This window comes from Pelmatolapia mariae, linkage group LG20 (assembly GCF_036321145.2).
Source record: "Pelmatolapia mariae isolate MD_Pm_ZW linkage group LG20, Pm_UMD_F_2, whole genome shotgun sequence".
Taxonomy (NCBI): domain Eukaryota; kingdom Metazoa; phylum Chordata; class Actinopteri; order Cichliformes; family Cichlidae; genus Pelmatolapia; species Pelmatolapia mariae.
The window spans coordinates 16,395,763-16,411,122 of NC_086244.1; the positions used below are offsets into that span (position 1 = coordinate 16,395,763).

Here is a 15,360-nt window from a genome sequence, read left to right on the forward strand (position 1 = left end):
ACCGGTCGTCCTCTCAACCACTCCTGCATATTTCTCAGGCTCATTCTGCGGGGCCATGATGTCACCAGCACGGAAGCAGAAGAAGCATATGCTGTTATGACCTCCAGCGCTTGCAGGAAGATGGCTCAGAATCTGGTCTTCATAACAGAATGTGCCCTGGAATATTGGCTGTTGAAGCACTGGGCTCCCACAGCTTGTACTTGCCTTTTGTAGGGAGTGATGAGGGGTAATGGACATTGGAGTCATGGGTACACTCCATCTGCCAAGATAAAATGCCCTTGAGGAGGGCACAGTGGGCTGTGGTGGAGCAGTCTGGACTCGTACACCGACCTGAGACTGGTCACGTACATGTCAATAAAGCCCTGATGGTCACAAGCTGCCTCTAAGATGATGGGCCCGCAGAGGCTTGATGTAGATGTGGCAGCAATCGATTGCACCAGCTGCTTTCAGAAAAACTCTGAGGCATACTGGCCCTGCAAACCTACGGGACACTACCTCCATGTCTTTGAGGGTCTTGGGGAGCTGGAAGACCTGGTGTCCACAACCTACTCGGTGAGTCTGTGGACTGTAGAAGACTGTAGAATGAGGCATCCCTAACGCCTGAGAGCAGCCTGTGGGATGCTTCACTTGCCAACTAGCAAAGAAAAAGTCTCAATTGGGGCACCCCATCCATGTTTCCGATTCTGGTTCAGTGGATTAAGCAGCACTGCCAGAAACTACCAGCTCAGCTGAAAAACAGGCTTGGTGTCCTCCTGGTTAAAGACACTGTCCAGCACTGGGACACTGCAGTACAGAGGTCTGCTCTGGTTAAGGAAAAGCTAAAGAACAACTTAACAGTTTTACTATTAAGGTACGATATGGGCTATCTTCAGAGATCAAAGCATTCAGATTTTTACACTTAATTAAACATACTAATGCACAAAAAAAGACTCCACTGTTGTACGCCTTACCTGTGCAAATCAGGTTTGTTGTGAACTCAAACATTAAAGAGTCTGTTTTCAGCTTTGTGACATTTTTCCACGCAGACAAGAAGATCAACTGAATATTTAGAAAATGCTCTATTTTAAATTTGAAAGATATATTTAGTTTTTATTGCTATAATAAATGTGTATATTTGATCACCAATGATTCAGTTCCTGAAATTAACCATAAAAATAGCTAAAAACTTATAGATTAATCAAACTATTTTACCTGGATATGACAATATGTCAGCCTGAGATATGAGACATGCCAGCAGCAACGGTACAGCTCCTGCAGCTCTCTGAGGATTAAATAATTTTTTTTCAAAAGGGAAAACTTCAGGTTCTATTTTGACACCATTGCAGGTATTTCACATTTGCACAAATCTGCTCAACTCTTGTTGTGTGTTTGCGTTTTTTTTCTTCCGACCAGATGCAGCTTTGTGCACCATCTATTCACCATCCTTATACACACTGTGCTTATGCGCTACAAGTGAAATAATTTCCATGATACAGTACCTTTGCACAATTAGTGAAACTAGCCTACTAAATGAACAATGGGCTGTGAGGTCAGTTCCATAAGGTTGTGGAAACCTGCAGTCAGCTGAGACTAAAGAAGTCACTTGAATGAGTGATGAAATGTTTCTCCCACTGAAAATGCCACGTTTCGATGAACAGACTCAACTTTTAGGGATTTCCTTACCTGGATGATTGAACACGCATCAAGTCATTCTTTTATTAATATTTTTACATGATAGCAGCACAAACGAAAGTTTTTGCAGCACAGACCAGCACAAACGTTTGAGCATGCATAAAGACATAACCCAGCTAGGGTTCACCACTCTCTGATGGCCTGTAGGAGGCAGCACGAGCAGTCAGCCGGAAGTATAGAAAAAGAAGTGTTTCCGGGTGGCAGGTGGATGTTTTGGTGTGGGTCAGGTTGATTAGGTCGTTACAGGTTCTCCATTAAACCGTGTCTTCTGTCCGTGCACACTTTGATGCGCTCCCCTGAGCTCTGCTAGCCGGATATCAGTGTCGCCCCCCCTCACTCGCTCCGACCCTGACATGGCCTCCAGGCGGCCGGACAGCTTCGACGGGCTCGGGTACCGTGGCCGGGATGACCCGCTGTACGGAGCGGGCTACCCGGTTCGGAGCGCCGGAGCCCCCGCCGAACCGCAGCTCCACCACTGGGTCACCACGCCGCCGGACATCCCCGGCAGCCGCAACCTGCACCCCGGAGAGCGGACACCTCTGTTCGATGACGCCCCGGGAGAGATCGCAGGTTCTGCAAGCGGCTGGGAAGCTCCAAATCCCGGCATGCCCCCCGCTGGTAGGTCGTTGTGCAGGTTCGGAGTCACCTAGCCTAGCTGGCTAATGACAGGATGGAGCCAGAGCTGGCCAACTACAGAGATAATGGTCTGATAGGCGCTGATGACCTGTCAGCATGCATGCTAACCGGAAGCTAGCGCACAAGCTAATCAAGCTCACAGTAATTATGTAATAAACGGACTGTGCTAGCGGCTAGTTAACCAGAAGGCTAATTATATTAACCAGTAAGCTAAAAAAAAATGCACAAATAGTAAATACAGTAATATAGTAAAATCTCGACTCGCCCATCATTTCCTCAAATTTTGCAAGAAAAATGGGAAACGCAAAATGCAAAGATGTTTTAAAACATGCAAACATACCTGGAAATACAGTCAGTAACGCAAAACAGAGTCTAACTCCAACGAGCTTGACAGTAATTATTTGGTATGAGCAGCTTTATTCTGCAGCACGGCCTGAACTCTCAAAGGCAGCTTTCTGTAATTTGTGTTTGTTGTGTTATGTTTAGTTTACTACTTATTAACTAACTTTATTTGAGTTAAAAGTTATTAAAATAGTGGAATCATCATCAGTGATGAATGAACTAGACAGCAGACTGTTTGGTAGCTTATGTGAATAAAGCTCTCTGATCACCGTTATTGATTTTATTTATGGACGTCCTGCTCTGTGCGAGCTTATCGTGTTTGCTTTTTTTGTTGCAGAGCAGCTGAATCGATTCGCCGGCTTCGGGGTTGGATTCGTCAGGTGAGGAAATCGTTTCTCATGGTTTCAAGATGAGCAGAGGCTCGGACCGAGTCACTGCGTGTGGACCAATATTCAGTTTGAATGAGTTTATTCAGTCTGAACTGTTTGGACTCCATGGTTGGAAACAATCACACATCTTTCTGTTCTCAGTGTTTCCACTGAAGCTTCATTTAGTTTCAGCGACTCACTGCAACAAAAGTCTCCACTGTCGAGTCAAAGATGCTGGTGGTGATTTTGGTTCTAATCACAGGGAAAAATGAGAGCAAAAAAAGGACGAGACTGAGTCAGTGCTCGCCATTAGTGAGAACCAAAAAGCGAGATGTTTTACTTTTTGACACTTTCATCCCGAAAACAGGCTGAAGTGAGAGTTTGGAGAAGTCAGGGGGTTTCTAACTAAAACGTGTGTGTGTGTGTGTGTGTGTGTGTCTGTGTGTGCGCACTCAGTCTGTTCACAGAGAACGTCCTCTCTCACCCCTGCATCGTGTTCCGCAGACAGTGCCAGGTATGACCTAACCTTCTTATCAATAAATGATCAATAACTAATGATGGCTATGGATTAAAATACTTTTATTAACACTGTGGGAGAAAAAAAATTATTTTATTTTTGTGCGTTTTGAGACATTAAATGTTTTTTTTTTCCTCTTTCTGTTGCTGCACTCTGATTGGCTGTTTACATCAGGTGAACTACCACGCCCGGTGTTATCACCTGACTCCATTCAGCGCTGTCGCTGTCATGTACAGCATCACCAAAGCTCAGGTAACGGGACACACTAAAACCCAAAGATGAATAAAAATATTTGTTTAAAGATCATTTTAAATATGTTTGATTGTTTCTTATAAATTATGATAATTATATTTGTATAAAAAGCAGTTTAAAAATATTAATCAAATATTAATCAAATATGAAAATATGAATGTATTTGGACATAATGACATTTAGAATATTTCTTTTATTAATACAAAGTTAAATATATTGAAAAAATTAAAATGGAAAATGAAAGTATTTTAACATTATTTACAAATAAGTTTAAAAAATTTAAATATTGCAAAATAGTAAATGCAGATACAATATGGAGGTTTAACAACTTATCAGAAATAATCTAAATAAATAATAATACAGTATAATGTATTTATTATAAATACAATATGAAAACTCGTTGATAAATATTAAAAGAATAAAAATAGAGACTTAATTATTGATGATGGAGGGGGCACTGTGATGTCGCCTCACAGGAAGGAGGACTACTACTGATCTACTCCGGCTTCCTCCGACTACCCTGAGTCGGCCTGTCCACACGCATTTATACTTCAGGATATAAATTGTGTTATTATGTTGTCGGTGATTAATATGTTGTGTTAATCAGGGTATGAAGGCTCTGTGGAAGGGGATGGGCAGCACATTCATCGTTCATGGTGTTACGCTTGGAGCCGAGGGCATCATCAGCGAGTTCACGCCACTGCCACGGTAACCACCTGCTCCCACTAGCACATGGATACAGTACTGTACAACGTCACTCTGACATCTTTGTGTGTGTGTGTGTGTGTGTGTGTGTGTGTGTGTGTGTGTGTGTGTGAAGGGAGCTTCCTCACAGGTGCAGCTGGAAACAGGTGGCTGGGCATTTGCTGCTTAAAGGGTCAGTTTTTCCTCCTCTTCTTCTTCTTCTATTTCTTTTATCTGTCAGTTCTTTTTTTTTTGCTGTTAACCCTTTAAGACCTACCATAGAACCAAGTCCGCCAGAGCTTACTTTCTTATTTTACATGCTGTAGTGCCATTTTTGGGAGCATTCCAAGTTGCTATACATCAATACAACTGTTATAGCCCAAATTTGAATAATATGTATGCATTAAGTCCATAGTAACTACATAAATTGCAAAAAAGTGCAATAAACTACAAAAAAAATTGAAAATCGTTTTTGTTTTTTTTACATATATTTCTAGTTAGAGAAATTTAAGAGGTTTATTCCTCAAAACTTTAAATACAAAAAAGTTGCAAAAAATAGTTTACAACAACAGGAAATTTATTTTGAGTGTCTTCATAGTTTTATTTTTGAGATACACAAATTTTTATATACTGCAGAAAAAACGAAAATAAATCCTATAATGCAAATTTGCAAAGAAAACAGCATGTGCATCAAAATAAACTATTTAAAGCAGTGCAATTTGAGTTCTAAGCATCCCAGAAACTATACAGAAAAGCATGAAGACAAACATGACTTTTAAAAACACCAGTATAGGCTTATAAGGCCTATAAGTAAAAAACTACATTTTCCGCGAAAGTGACGTCACTTCCGGTTTCGGGCAGGTAATGGCGATAGTTCGCGTCGACGTGTATTCCAACGTAGGAAGTGTTACGAACAGCGGATCGGATCAGCAAAGCCTGTTTCTGGAATATTATGTTTTTGTTGCTGCAAGTGGTTTTTATGCAATTTTTGCAAAGCTATATGTGGAAGGAAACCGTGACCTAGGACAAGCTGATGGCATAACATGTAAGTACAACTCCTCCGGTTTCATATGCAAAAAAAATTATTGCGCTAGCTTACGTGGTTCCGGTTCTACAGGGATTTAAAAATAGTTACGCAAAACGGAGCGTGCCCACTCCAACCGGTTTTAAAGGGTTAAACAGAGAGGGATACAAACTTACCCCGCCGCCTCCTCTCTCTCTCTCTCTCTCTCTCTCTCTCTCCTGCAGATTAACGGCAGTCGTCGCTCTTCCATTTTACTGTGCCAGCCTCATCGAGACCGTGCAGGTAACTGATTATTGTTTATTGATTAGCGATGCCTCTCTTATGACAGCAGTCAGTTAGCAGCAGCTCAGTAGCTTTCCTTTTATCACATGACGAGGTTTACTAACTACTGCTCTAGATCAGAACCTCTTTCTCTGTTCATGACATCACACACAGAGCAACCAATGAGAGTGAGGTGTTGTTGCGGCCTATTGATGTTGATTTATGCCTTCACTGCCATGAGGTCATATAAGGTGGTGCATAATCTCTCCATCACCTTACCAGAGTTGTGTGAGATTGATGACGCTATCAGCCACGTGGTTCCTGTTTGAAACAGCGAGGGCATGATGATGTCACACAAACAGGAAACTGATGAGCAGCTGTTAGATGACCTGCTGTTCAGTCATTTAGAGCAGTGATTAGCTGGATGTGGTTCTTTTTTTTTTTTAAAATTGATCATGTGATCGGACGTGTGTTCCTCTCTCCATCTTCAGAGCGAGATTGTGCGGGATGAGTCGTCCTCTGGCCTGCTGGACTGCGTCCGTGAGGGTGTCGCTCGACTGCTGGGTGTCGGCGCACCTCACAGTCGTCGCCTGCTTCCTCTCAGATGCCTGCTGCTTCCCGCTGCGCTGCATGCCATCCTGCGCTATGCCGTGGCCACCTCCATCCAGCGGGTGGTGCTGTGGCTGCACCAGCGTAGCAAGAAGCAGCGGGCAGAACCATCCAATCCACTGGATGCCTACTTCCCCGAGCTGGCGGCATCTTGGGCGGGTTCTCTGGTGGCTGACGTGGTGTTGTTTCCTCTTGAGACGGTGCTACATCGCCTGGCTCTGCAGGGTACGCGCACCATCATCGATGCCACCGATGGAGTGGTCGCGGTGGGAAATGGCGGGAGCCCGCTGGTAGTGCCCGTAAACACGCAGTATGATGGCTTCTCCGACTGCCTGCACGCCATCAGCCGCAAGGAAGGCGGGGCTGGCTTCTACCGAGGCTTCGGCGTGTTGGTGGCCCAGTATGCTTTGCACGGAGCGCTGCTGGCCGCCGCCAGGACGCTGATGAGGGTGCTGCTGCTGGATACCAAGGCCAGCTAGGTTGTTACTACAGAGACTGTTGTCATGACAACAGGACATTTCTCATCTTGTAAATGAGACAAAAAAGACCTGCTCATGTGATGACATCAGCACTTGAGTCCTGTTACCTAGCAACCACTAAGAATCACCAGATTGTGTCACCTCCTCCCCAATGATGTCACTTCCTGCTTATGTTTGGACAAGCTGTGGTGGCAGTTGTTTGCCTTCACGTAAACTGAGCATCACTTCCTGTGTTTTTGTTCAGCTCTGACAGCTGATTGGTCGCCCACTACTGATATACAAACAAACATGTAAACAGATGTTTTTGTATAAAGTTGTAAAAAATAAAAAAAGTTCAGTGTAGATTTAGACTAAATTATTTCTGATCGATTCATCTCTAAATCGATACTTGGATGAGATGAGATGAGCCTGGCTTTTCAAAATAAGTGTCTGTTTAAGCTGGTGTAAGGTGTAATGGTGTCTGTAAATGTTTAAATGTGAAATAAATCAATGTTAATTTGACATTTTTCTTTTTTCTGAAACTTTTTTAAATTGATTAATTTGGATTATTTTGAAATTCAGCTTTTTAAGTTTCAAACTTTCAAACTTTTCTGACTTATTTTGAAAGTTTTTTAAATGTGACCGCATCTGTGTCACAGCACTGTGAAGGTAAAAAGTCCTGCAGCCTCCTCTCTCCTTATGTCAGGAGCAGAGATCTCCCTCAGCATGACAATGGTTTCTTGCTCAGACATTAGAGATGTGAGAAAAACCATCACAGAGGATCCTGTACGTGTCACAGATAGCAGGAGGACTTGCTAAAGCCTTCAGCTGCAGATAATAACCTGACTGGTGGAGACTGCGTCTCTTACTGGTTGTAATAACTGTGTTCTTCCACAAGGTGAAGCTGTTTACAGTAAAGATAAAACTAGTGATGTGCAGATCGATCCTGAAATATCGATTCCTCCGATACCAGTCATTTATGTTTTAGAATCGATTCTCACATTAAAATATCGATATTTTAGTAATTTAGGGTAAATTTGCAGTTTATCATTAACAGGAACACAGTGGAAAGAAACTATAACATTCGGATTGTCTACATTCAAAGGAACTACTTCCTCTTTCATAGTCCTGTGCGAAATACGGCTGTATAAATGTCTCGCAGCCCCTTGGCGTGCGCACTCACAACAATGGCTGAGCGTAATTGTGCCGACGTATTTTACCTCCACAAACAGCTGAGACGTGGTTTGCGATACATGTGGCAAAAAAGTGAGGTGTTGTGGCCATACTTGCCAACCTTGAGACCTTAGAATTAGGGAGACATTCAAAAGGGCTGTTGGGGGGTGATGATAAATACATTTTACAGTGTTTATTTATCTGATAAAATACGTTAAATGTCACCGTTATTATTATTGGCCGGCCCGGAAACAGCGGGGGTGTCCAAATTCAGAGGCTGCTTCCACCTGAGGACCCGGCCTTCGCGGTCTAAAGAAAGCCGGGTAGTACGTCACAGGCTCCCTCGGTGGAGTGAAACTCTGCCGTCTGCTCCTTGCTATATAAAATATAACCGGGCGCTGGCGTAAACTCTCGACCGTCTCACACTTTCTTTAATTAGTTTTCTGTTTGATGTTTATTCAGCTGTGTGAAAACCCCGGAGGAATCCTCCCGAGGGATTAATAAAGTTAAATTTAATTTAATCTAATCTAATAACTTTAATTTCAGCCAAACCGATTTACTCGCGAACAAATAAAACACTGAAAAGGCCAAACAATAACATTTTTCAGTGATCAAAGTGACTTATATATCATGTTTAACCTGAGTAGCGAAAGACTGCGGGGGTTTGAAAACGATCGATCAGCTCAGATATTTGAAGTTTACACAGCTACATTCTCACCTGAAAATATGTTAAAAGAATTTTTGCGACCCAGAAAGAGAAATAAAAGTAATATTAAAACTAAGTAGCTGCCGCCATTGTTGGAAACTGGAATTGGCTGGGCCGCACTATGAATTCTGCGATATGGTTTTTCAATTTTGTTGTCCGGGTGGAAAATTGGGAGAAATTCGGGAGAATGGTGGCTCCGGGAGGGTTGGCATGTATGGTTGTGGCAACATCACTAATCTTGTCAAACACCTCAGAGTAAATCATATCACAGAATATGACGAGCGTATGTTGAGACGAACTGAAGAGGAGGACAGGGACAGGTGCTGCTAGGGCGAGACAGACGTCTCTCACGGAGTCCTTTAGTGCTGCAGGCAGGCAAGGTGTTCAAATAGCGCACAACTTCAGTTTTTTTATTTCTATATGATGAACTCTGCATTATTAAGTGATAAGAACAAGTAACATGATGTCCTGTAATCATTATGACGCTATAATTTGAGATACAATAAATAAAATAAGTTTTTGTACAAAGTATCGGTATCGGATCAGTATCGTCAATACCACCCTGAATATTACTTGGTATCAGATCGGAAAGGAAATCAGTGGTATCGCACATCACTAGATAAAACATTTCCCTGTAGAGTCCTTAGTTCAATGTGATTATATTTATATAAGTCTCCTAAAAGCGCTTTATATTAAAGTGTAAAGACTTTACAGTAATATAGAGAAAACATGTGGATTAACTTTTAATACAGAGACTTTAACTGGGGTGAAAATGAGCGTCTGTCTGAGATTCTCTTTATTTCTAAACAGGACAAAGGAGATGAGAGGAAACATCATCACACACTGCTTTATTCTTAACCTCCAGCTTTATCTGGATAGTTCACATGGAACAGGAACAAACTCATTATTGATCTGTGTAACTTTATTCAAAAGTAATTTACAGAGTGCTGCGACATACGAGCAAAAACCTAACAATAAATTCAAAGATTCAAGGAAAAGTCTCTGAGAAACAGTTTCTGTTTATTCACAAATAAAATACGAATTCCAAGATCATAACATATAAGATAGTTATTTGTAGAGTTATTTGGTTGTAATAGTTATTTGGCCCAAAATTTCAGATAATATACAGAAAAATAAATCTATATTTTTAAATATGTAAATTATAACACTAAGCTAAATCACTAAACAAGGCTGCCCGCTGGGATTGAATCGATGGGACGAGTGTTGAGTTCTCAAAATGGGCTCATTGAGCGCAGCACGGATAAGATCTTGGAGAAGCTTACGGCTGCCGTGAACACTCAGAATAAGACCTCTGAGCGAAAACTGCGGTCGTGAGTTCTCAGAATCTGCTCTTTGAGCACAAGAAGGACAACATCACGGAGCGTAAGTTTGATAACATCATGGAGAAGCTCACGGCTCTCCAACAGGAGATTGAGAGACCAGTGTCGGACTGTTAGAACAGCTTTGAAATTCACATGGGTTGTTCGCACTAAAGTAAAAACCACCATCACTTCATGCGGCTACCACTTTGGCGCCAGCTGTGATCTCAAGGCTGGAGCTGAACAAAAACACCCTGATAACAGACTGTGTTTAGACTGTTCTTCCTATCCTACGCAAGGCCACCTGGGTTGGCTGGAAGACTGTTTACTTAGCCTAGCAGGGCGAAGGACACTGTCTCAGCTGAACTCTGGACACACACACACACATACACTGATACACACTCATCCCCCCTCCCTTTCCAAATGCCTTCGATGCTTGTCCCCTCCCGGGGAAGATGGCGGTCGACTGGACCAGCGCAGACATGCTGCAGGACCAGATGCGCTGTCTACACCGGCTCTCTCTTACCCTTTACCCACCCCTGTTGCTTGTCTTGTGTTTCTATGGTGTATTGATAGTCACGTGCTTTTTGTGCTGAGGTGTTTTTTTCTGTTCTCAAACTGTTCTCCCAGTAGGAGCTCAGTCTGAGTGGAGTTTTTTCTCCTCCTTTCACCTCATGTTATGTATTTTTGTTGTTATTTTCCTATCAGCCTACCTCTCTGACATGTCTTCCCAATGTGTTGTTTGTGTAAGTTTGGTCAGAGGGTTCCTTTTTAAGTGCGCATGCACCATTAGCGTGCTGCCTGCTGTAACCCTAATTTCCTTCGGGATTAATAAAGTATTCTGATTCTGATTAAATGCACCAGAAAAACACAATAATGATAAAAATCCAATATATTTAGACAGAAATAATAGTAGTCTATCACAAGAAAAATCCTTTCAAAATCAAACATATTTTAAAGTATTCATAATTTGCATTATATAAGAAAATATAATATTTACACACACACACACACACATATATATACAATTATATTTAAAAAAAATTGTTGCAACTGTTGTGTTGCATTTGAAGAGAAAGATGTTAATGTTTTTGAAGTGATTTGAAAATTATTCCAGATTTGTGGATCACTGCATGGTCAGACTGTAGGCACAAATGATAATAAAGCTGTTATAACAAACACATTAAATATCTTCATCCTTTTGTGAACATCGAAGTGTTTCCTTTATCTTAAAATAAGCTCCTTGAGCTGACTGTTGTGATTTGGGGCTATATAAATGAAACTGCATTGAATTAACTTCCTGTGCTAATCATGTGTTGTTAGACAATACCTGCTAAATAAGAACAAATAATATACAGACTCTGATAAAACATTGATGTGTTCCTCCGCTTCCTCTAAACACATCGTCCTGCTTTCTACAGCTTCCGGCTGCTCAAAGACTCCTCTTCATCAGCCCACTTTCATTCAGTTCAGTTATAAAACAAACCAAACTGATAGCCTGCGTCTATATTGCACTAGTTTACTTTTTCTTTTCTACTTCCTGTATTTAATTTAGAGGTAGGATCATGTTTTATTCATGCATTACTTTCAGTTTTTAAAATGTCATCATGTTTATCCAAAAGACAAAAGCAGGGAGGAGGTGAGGAAGCCGTCGGTCCCAAACCTGCGTCACTGCATTTCTCTGTGTTCTTAACTTTCACTGTCAAAGAGCATCTGCGTTGAATGGAAAACATCTGCTGTTTCTTTAAAGCGTTCATTACACTGAGAACGTCACCAGGTGAGTCGACTATCTAATATAATAATATAACACTGAAAACACCTCAGCTTTCTGTTTTTAACTCAGAATAAATTTGGCCGGGTTTCTAGAAATGAGATCTGCACCCTTGCGAGTAGGATAGATGTGGCTGCTCTCAATGAGACCAGGTTTTAACCTGAACGTTTTTGAGTTATTTATGAAGCCCACATCGTTTTCTGGACACCACTCAGACAGCCAGCAGTTAAACGATGACAGGCTTCTAATGATGTGAGCATTGGTTCGATTAGGGAGGGGACCAGAGAAACCTACAGAGTCCGACATCGTTTTTGCAAAGTTACACACTGACTCAATTTTAGGTTTTATGACCTCCAGTTGATTAATCTGGATGTCGTTATTGCTGACATGAATTACAATTTTATCAAATCTATGTTCATCCTGAGCCAGGAGTTTCAGTTTAGCCTCAATGTCGCCTGCTGTGGCCCCTGATCTGTATGTGAGTGTAGTTGCTGGAACCTCTGGGTCCACATCTTTAAGAACAGAGTCGCCGATAACCAGATTTTTTTTCCGTACGAGTAGATGAAAAATGCTCTTTAAATCCTGATATAATTCCTTCTTTTCTCCTCTCAGTGTTTTCTGTAGTTCTTCAATCGTGTCTTCATCTGCCAGGTGATGAAGGAGAGGTCCACAGTAAAGCCTGACAAAGCAGAAAATCTCAGTTAAAGTTGACGAAGTGTGTTAAACATCTGTGGAGCACATCATTGGTCTGGTGTTTACCGGGCACACTGAGGTTCTGGTAGAGGAGAGCACAGCAGCTGGTTCAGGTGGAGGCTCTGCCTCATGCAGCACTGCCATTGGCTGAAAGCATGAGCCACACGGGGCTGCCAGTTACTCACACCTTCATCCTTTAAAGCTTTCATCTTCCTCTCAAGCTCGTCCTCTACAAACAAAATAAGTTTCCGTGACACAGAACCAGAGACCAGCAGCAGTTTGTCTTCTTGTTCAAGCTGATGCGGAAGCATCAGTGCTGCTGCTGTCACACAAACTCTGACTACAGGAACTCTGACTACAGGAAATCTGATTACTGGAACTCTGATTACACAAACAGAGAACAGCAGCAGTTTGTCTTCTTGTTTAGGCTGATGTGGAAGCATCAGGAACTCTGACTACAGGAAATCTGATTACTGGAACTCTGATTACACAAACAGAGAACAGCAGCAGTTTTTCTTCTTGTTTAGGCTGATGTGGAAGCATCAGGAACTCTGACTACAGGAACTCTGACTACAGTCCATCTGCTGACTGCTTTCAAAGAGACTATGACCTGCTGTAACATGCAGGGAAATATCCTCTGTATAAACAGTCTATGTGGACCCACTTCCTTAACCATAAAGAATGTAATTATGTAGATAACTGTGAAAATTTAAATGTTCAGACCTAATGGTGTTTGTGAAACTGTAACAAAATGCCAATTTACAAGAAATAAAGCTAATAAAATAAATGATGTTTCACAGAGTTACAGCAGCATCAGTCTCCATGCATCCTTCAGATCAAACTTCAAATAATGAACGCTGATTTCCTTTTTTTTCTTTTAATCAGCAGTGGGAAATGTTGGCTTGAAAACACTGTGATGCTTGCAGACCTCTGACCTTCATTCAGCTGTCTCTAAAACCATCTCTCCAGTCTGAGAGACAAACTAAGCCTAATCTAACTCTGCTCAGGTTATGATGTGATGTAGATGTCTACTTTATTAGCAACATCTATGAAATATAATGTATAAATATAATGTATTTTCCTCCTCATTCGATGATACTATTACTTACATAGTAATAGTAGTGGTAGAATAGTTAAATTAGCATAAACTTGCATATTTCCAAAACCCTCTATCCATAATCACATACTGCGTATGCAAACGTTGTATATAGCGTATTATCTTATTTATTTTGTATTTGTTTATATTTTATTTGTATTTTTTTCTACTTTTCTTCTGCTATCCGTACCTGAGCTGAGGTAATGCACAAATTTCCCCACTATGGGATCAGAGGCAGAGGCAGACATTTGATACACCCGGGGCTTAGCCCTAAAGGGTAGTATGCATGTGGGATGGTGGGGGGCGGGGTTAGAAATGACTGAAAGATTAATAGGCTCTGTTTTGAGAGCCTATTAAAAAGAATGACTTCATCAAAAAAGAATGACTTCATATAGGGAAAAATATATATAACATATGCAGGACACCTTAGACTAGTTTTTTAATTAAGCAGCAAGGCAGAACAAAATCAGGACTGTATCAAGACACGAGGACTAAACCCCAATTCAACCAGACCCAGAACTGATCCGGAATTAAAACAGGACTACAACAGTTCAAAATCAGGACTACTTAGGACTTAACCAAGACAGAACCAGAATCAGAACTAGATGATAGTAGCACTGAAAATCATCATAGACCTGCACTACACTTACTAATGTTCTACTTCCGGCGCCCCCCGTGTGCGGCAGCCTGTTACAGCAGCTCTGCTCATTCTGAGTTTATTTCTTTCTTATCTTTTCTCTCGTAATTTTTTATAACTAACGTATTAGTAATTAGACTCTGCAACCATGTTCTACCGTTTTGTGCTAGTTCTGGTCGTTTTTCTTAGTTTTTTTCTACTTTTTTCACCCGTGTCTGGGGACCCAGAGCAGGGATCCTTTGTTTACAGTAAGGATCAGCTGTTAGCGCTGCGTCCCGCAGCGGTACTGCCGGCGGACAGACCTGACATTCCCAGCGAGCTGAGGAGGAAAAGACGGGGGTGTCGTGCTGGGAAGGAGCGCCGTCGCCCGAGAAGGAGACGTTATCGACCATCTCTTCCTTCTGTAATTATTGGAAATGTACGTTCTTTGCACAATAAATTGGATGAGCTCACGTCGCTAACCTGGTCACAGAGGGAGTACCGGCAATGTAGCATCATGATGCTAACGGAGTCGTGGCTAACACCGCTAACTCCGGACACGAGCGTGACACTACCGGGATTCCAGATGCTGCGAGCGGACAGGACGAGAGAGAGCGGTAAGAGGAAAGGAGGGGGACTGGCAGTGTTTGTGAATGACAGATGGTGTAACCCTGGGCACATCACTGTGAAAGAACAACTCTGTAGCAGAGACATTGAGCTGTTAGCCGTTAGCATGCGTCCGTACTACCTGCCCCGGGAATTCTCGCATGTTATCGCGATAACAGCGTATGTCCCCCCCTCGGCCAACGCGGATGCAGCCTGTGACACTTTCCACTCAGTGGTCAGCAGACTGCAAACACAATCTCCGAGAGCCCTCCTCATAATATCAGGGGACTTCAATCATGCCTCACTGGACTCCACACTGCCCACCTTCACCCAGTATGTGACCTGCCCAACCAGAGACAATAAAACACTGGACTTACTGTATGCCAATGCTGAAGAGGCATACAGTTCATCACCTCTCCCTCCCCTGGGCAGATCTGATCACAACCTGGTGCACCTTGTCCCTGTGTATGAGCCCTTAGTGCGCAGGGAGCCACCAGCCACCCGCACAGTGCAGAGATGGTCGGAGGAGAGCGAGGAGGCTCTTAAGGACTGTTTTGA

General features: G+C 42.3%; 1 protein-coding gene across 1 annotated transcript; it reads left to right on the top strand.

The window, feature by feature from the left end:
- Window positions 1-1,699: 1,699 nt before the first annotated feature.
- On the top strand, window positions 1,700-7,344 carry slc25a46 (solute carrier family 25 member 46). The gene is made up of 8 exons (XM_063465191.1): window positions 1,700-2,289; window positions 2,987-3,029; window positions 3,474-3,531; window positions 3,709-3,786; window positions 4,394-4,494; window positions 4,607-4,663; window positions 5,719-5,776; window positions 6,247-7,344. The coding sequence occupies exons 1-8, from the start codon at window positions 2,025-2,027 to the stop codon at window positions 6,841-6,843; spliced, it is 1,257 nt and encodes a 418-aa protein (XP_063321261.1). The 5' UTR covers window positions 1,700-2,024; the 3' UTR covers window positions 6,844-7,344.
- The last annotated feature ends 8,016 nt before the right edge of the window (window positions 7,345-15,360 follow it).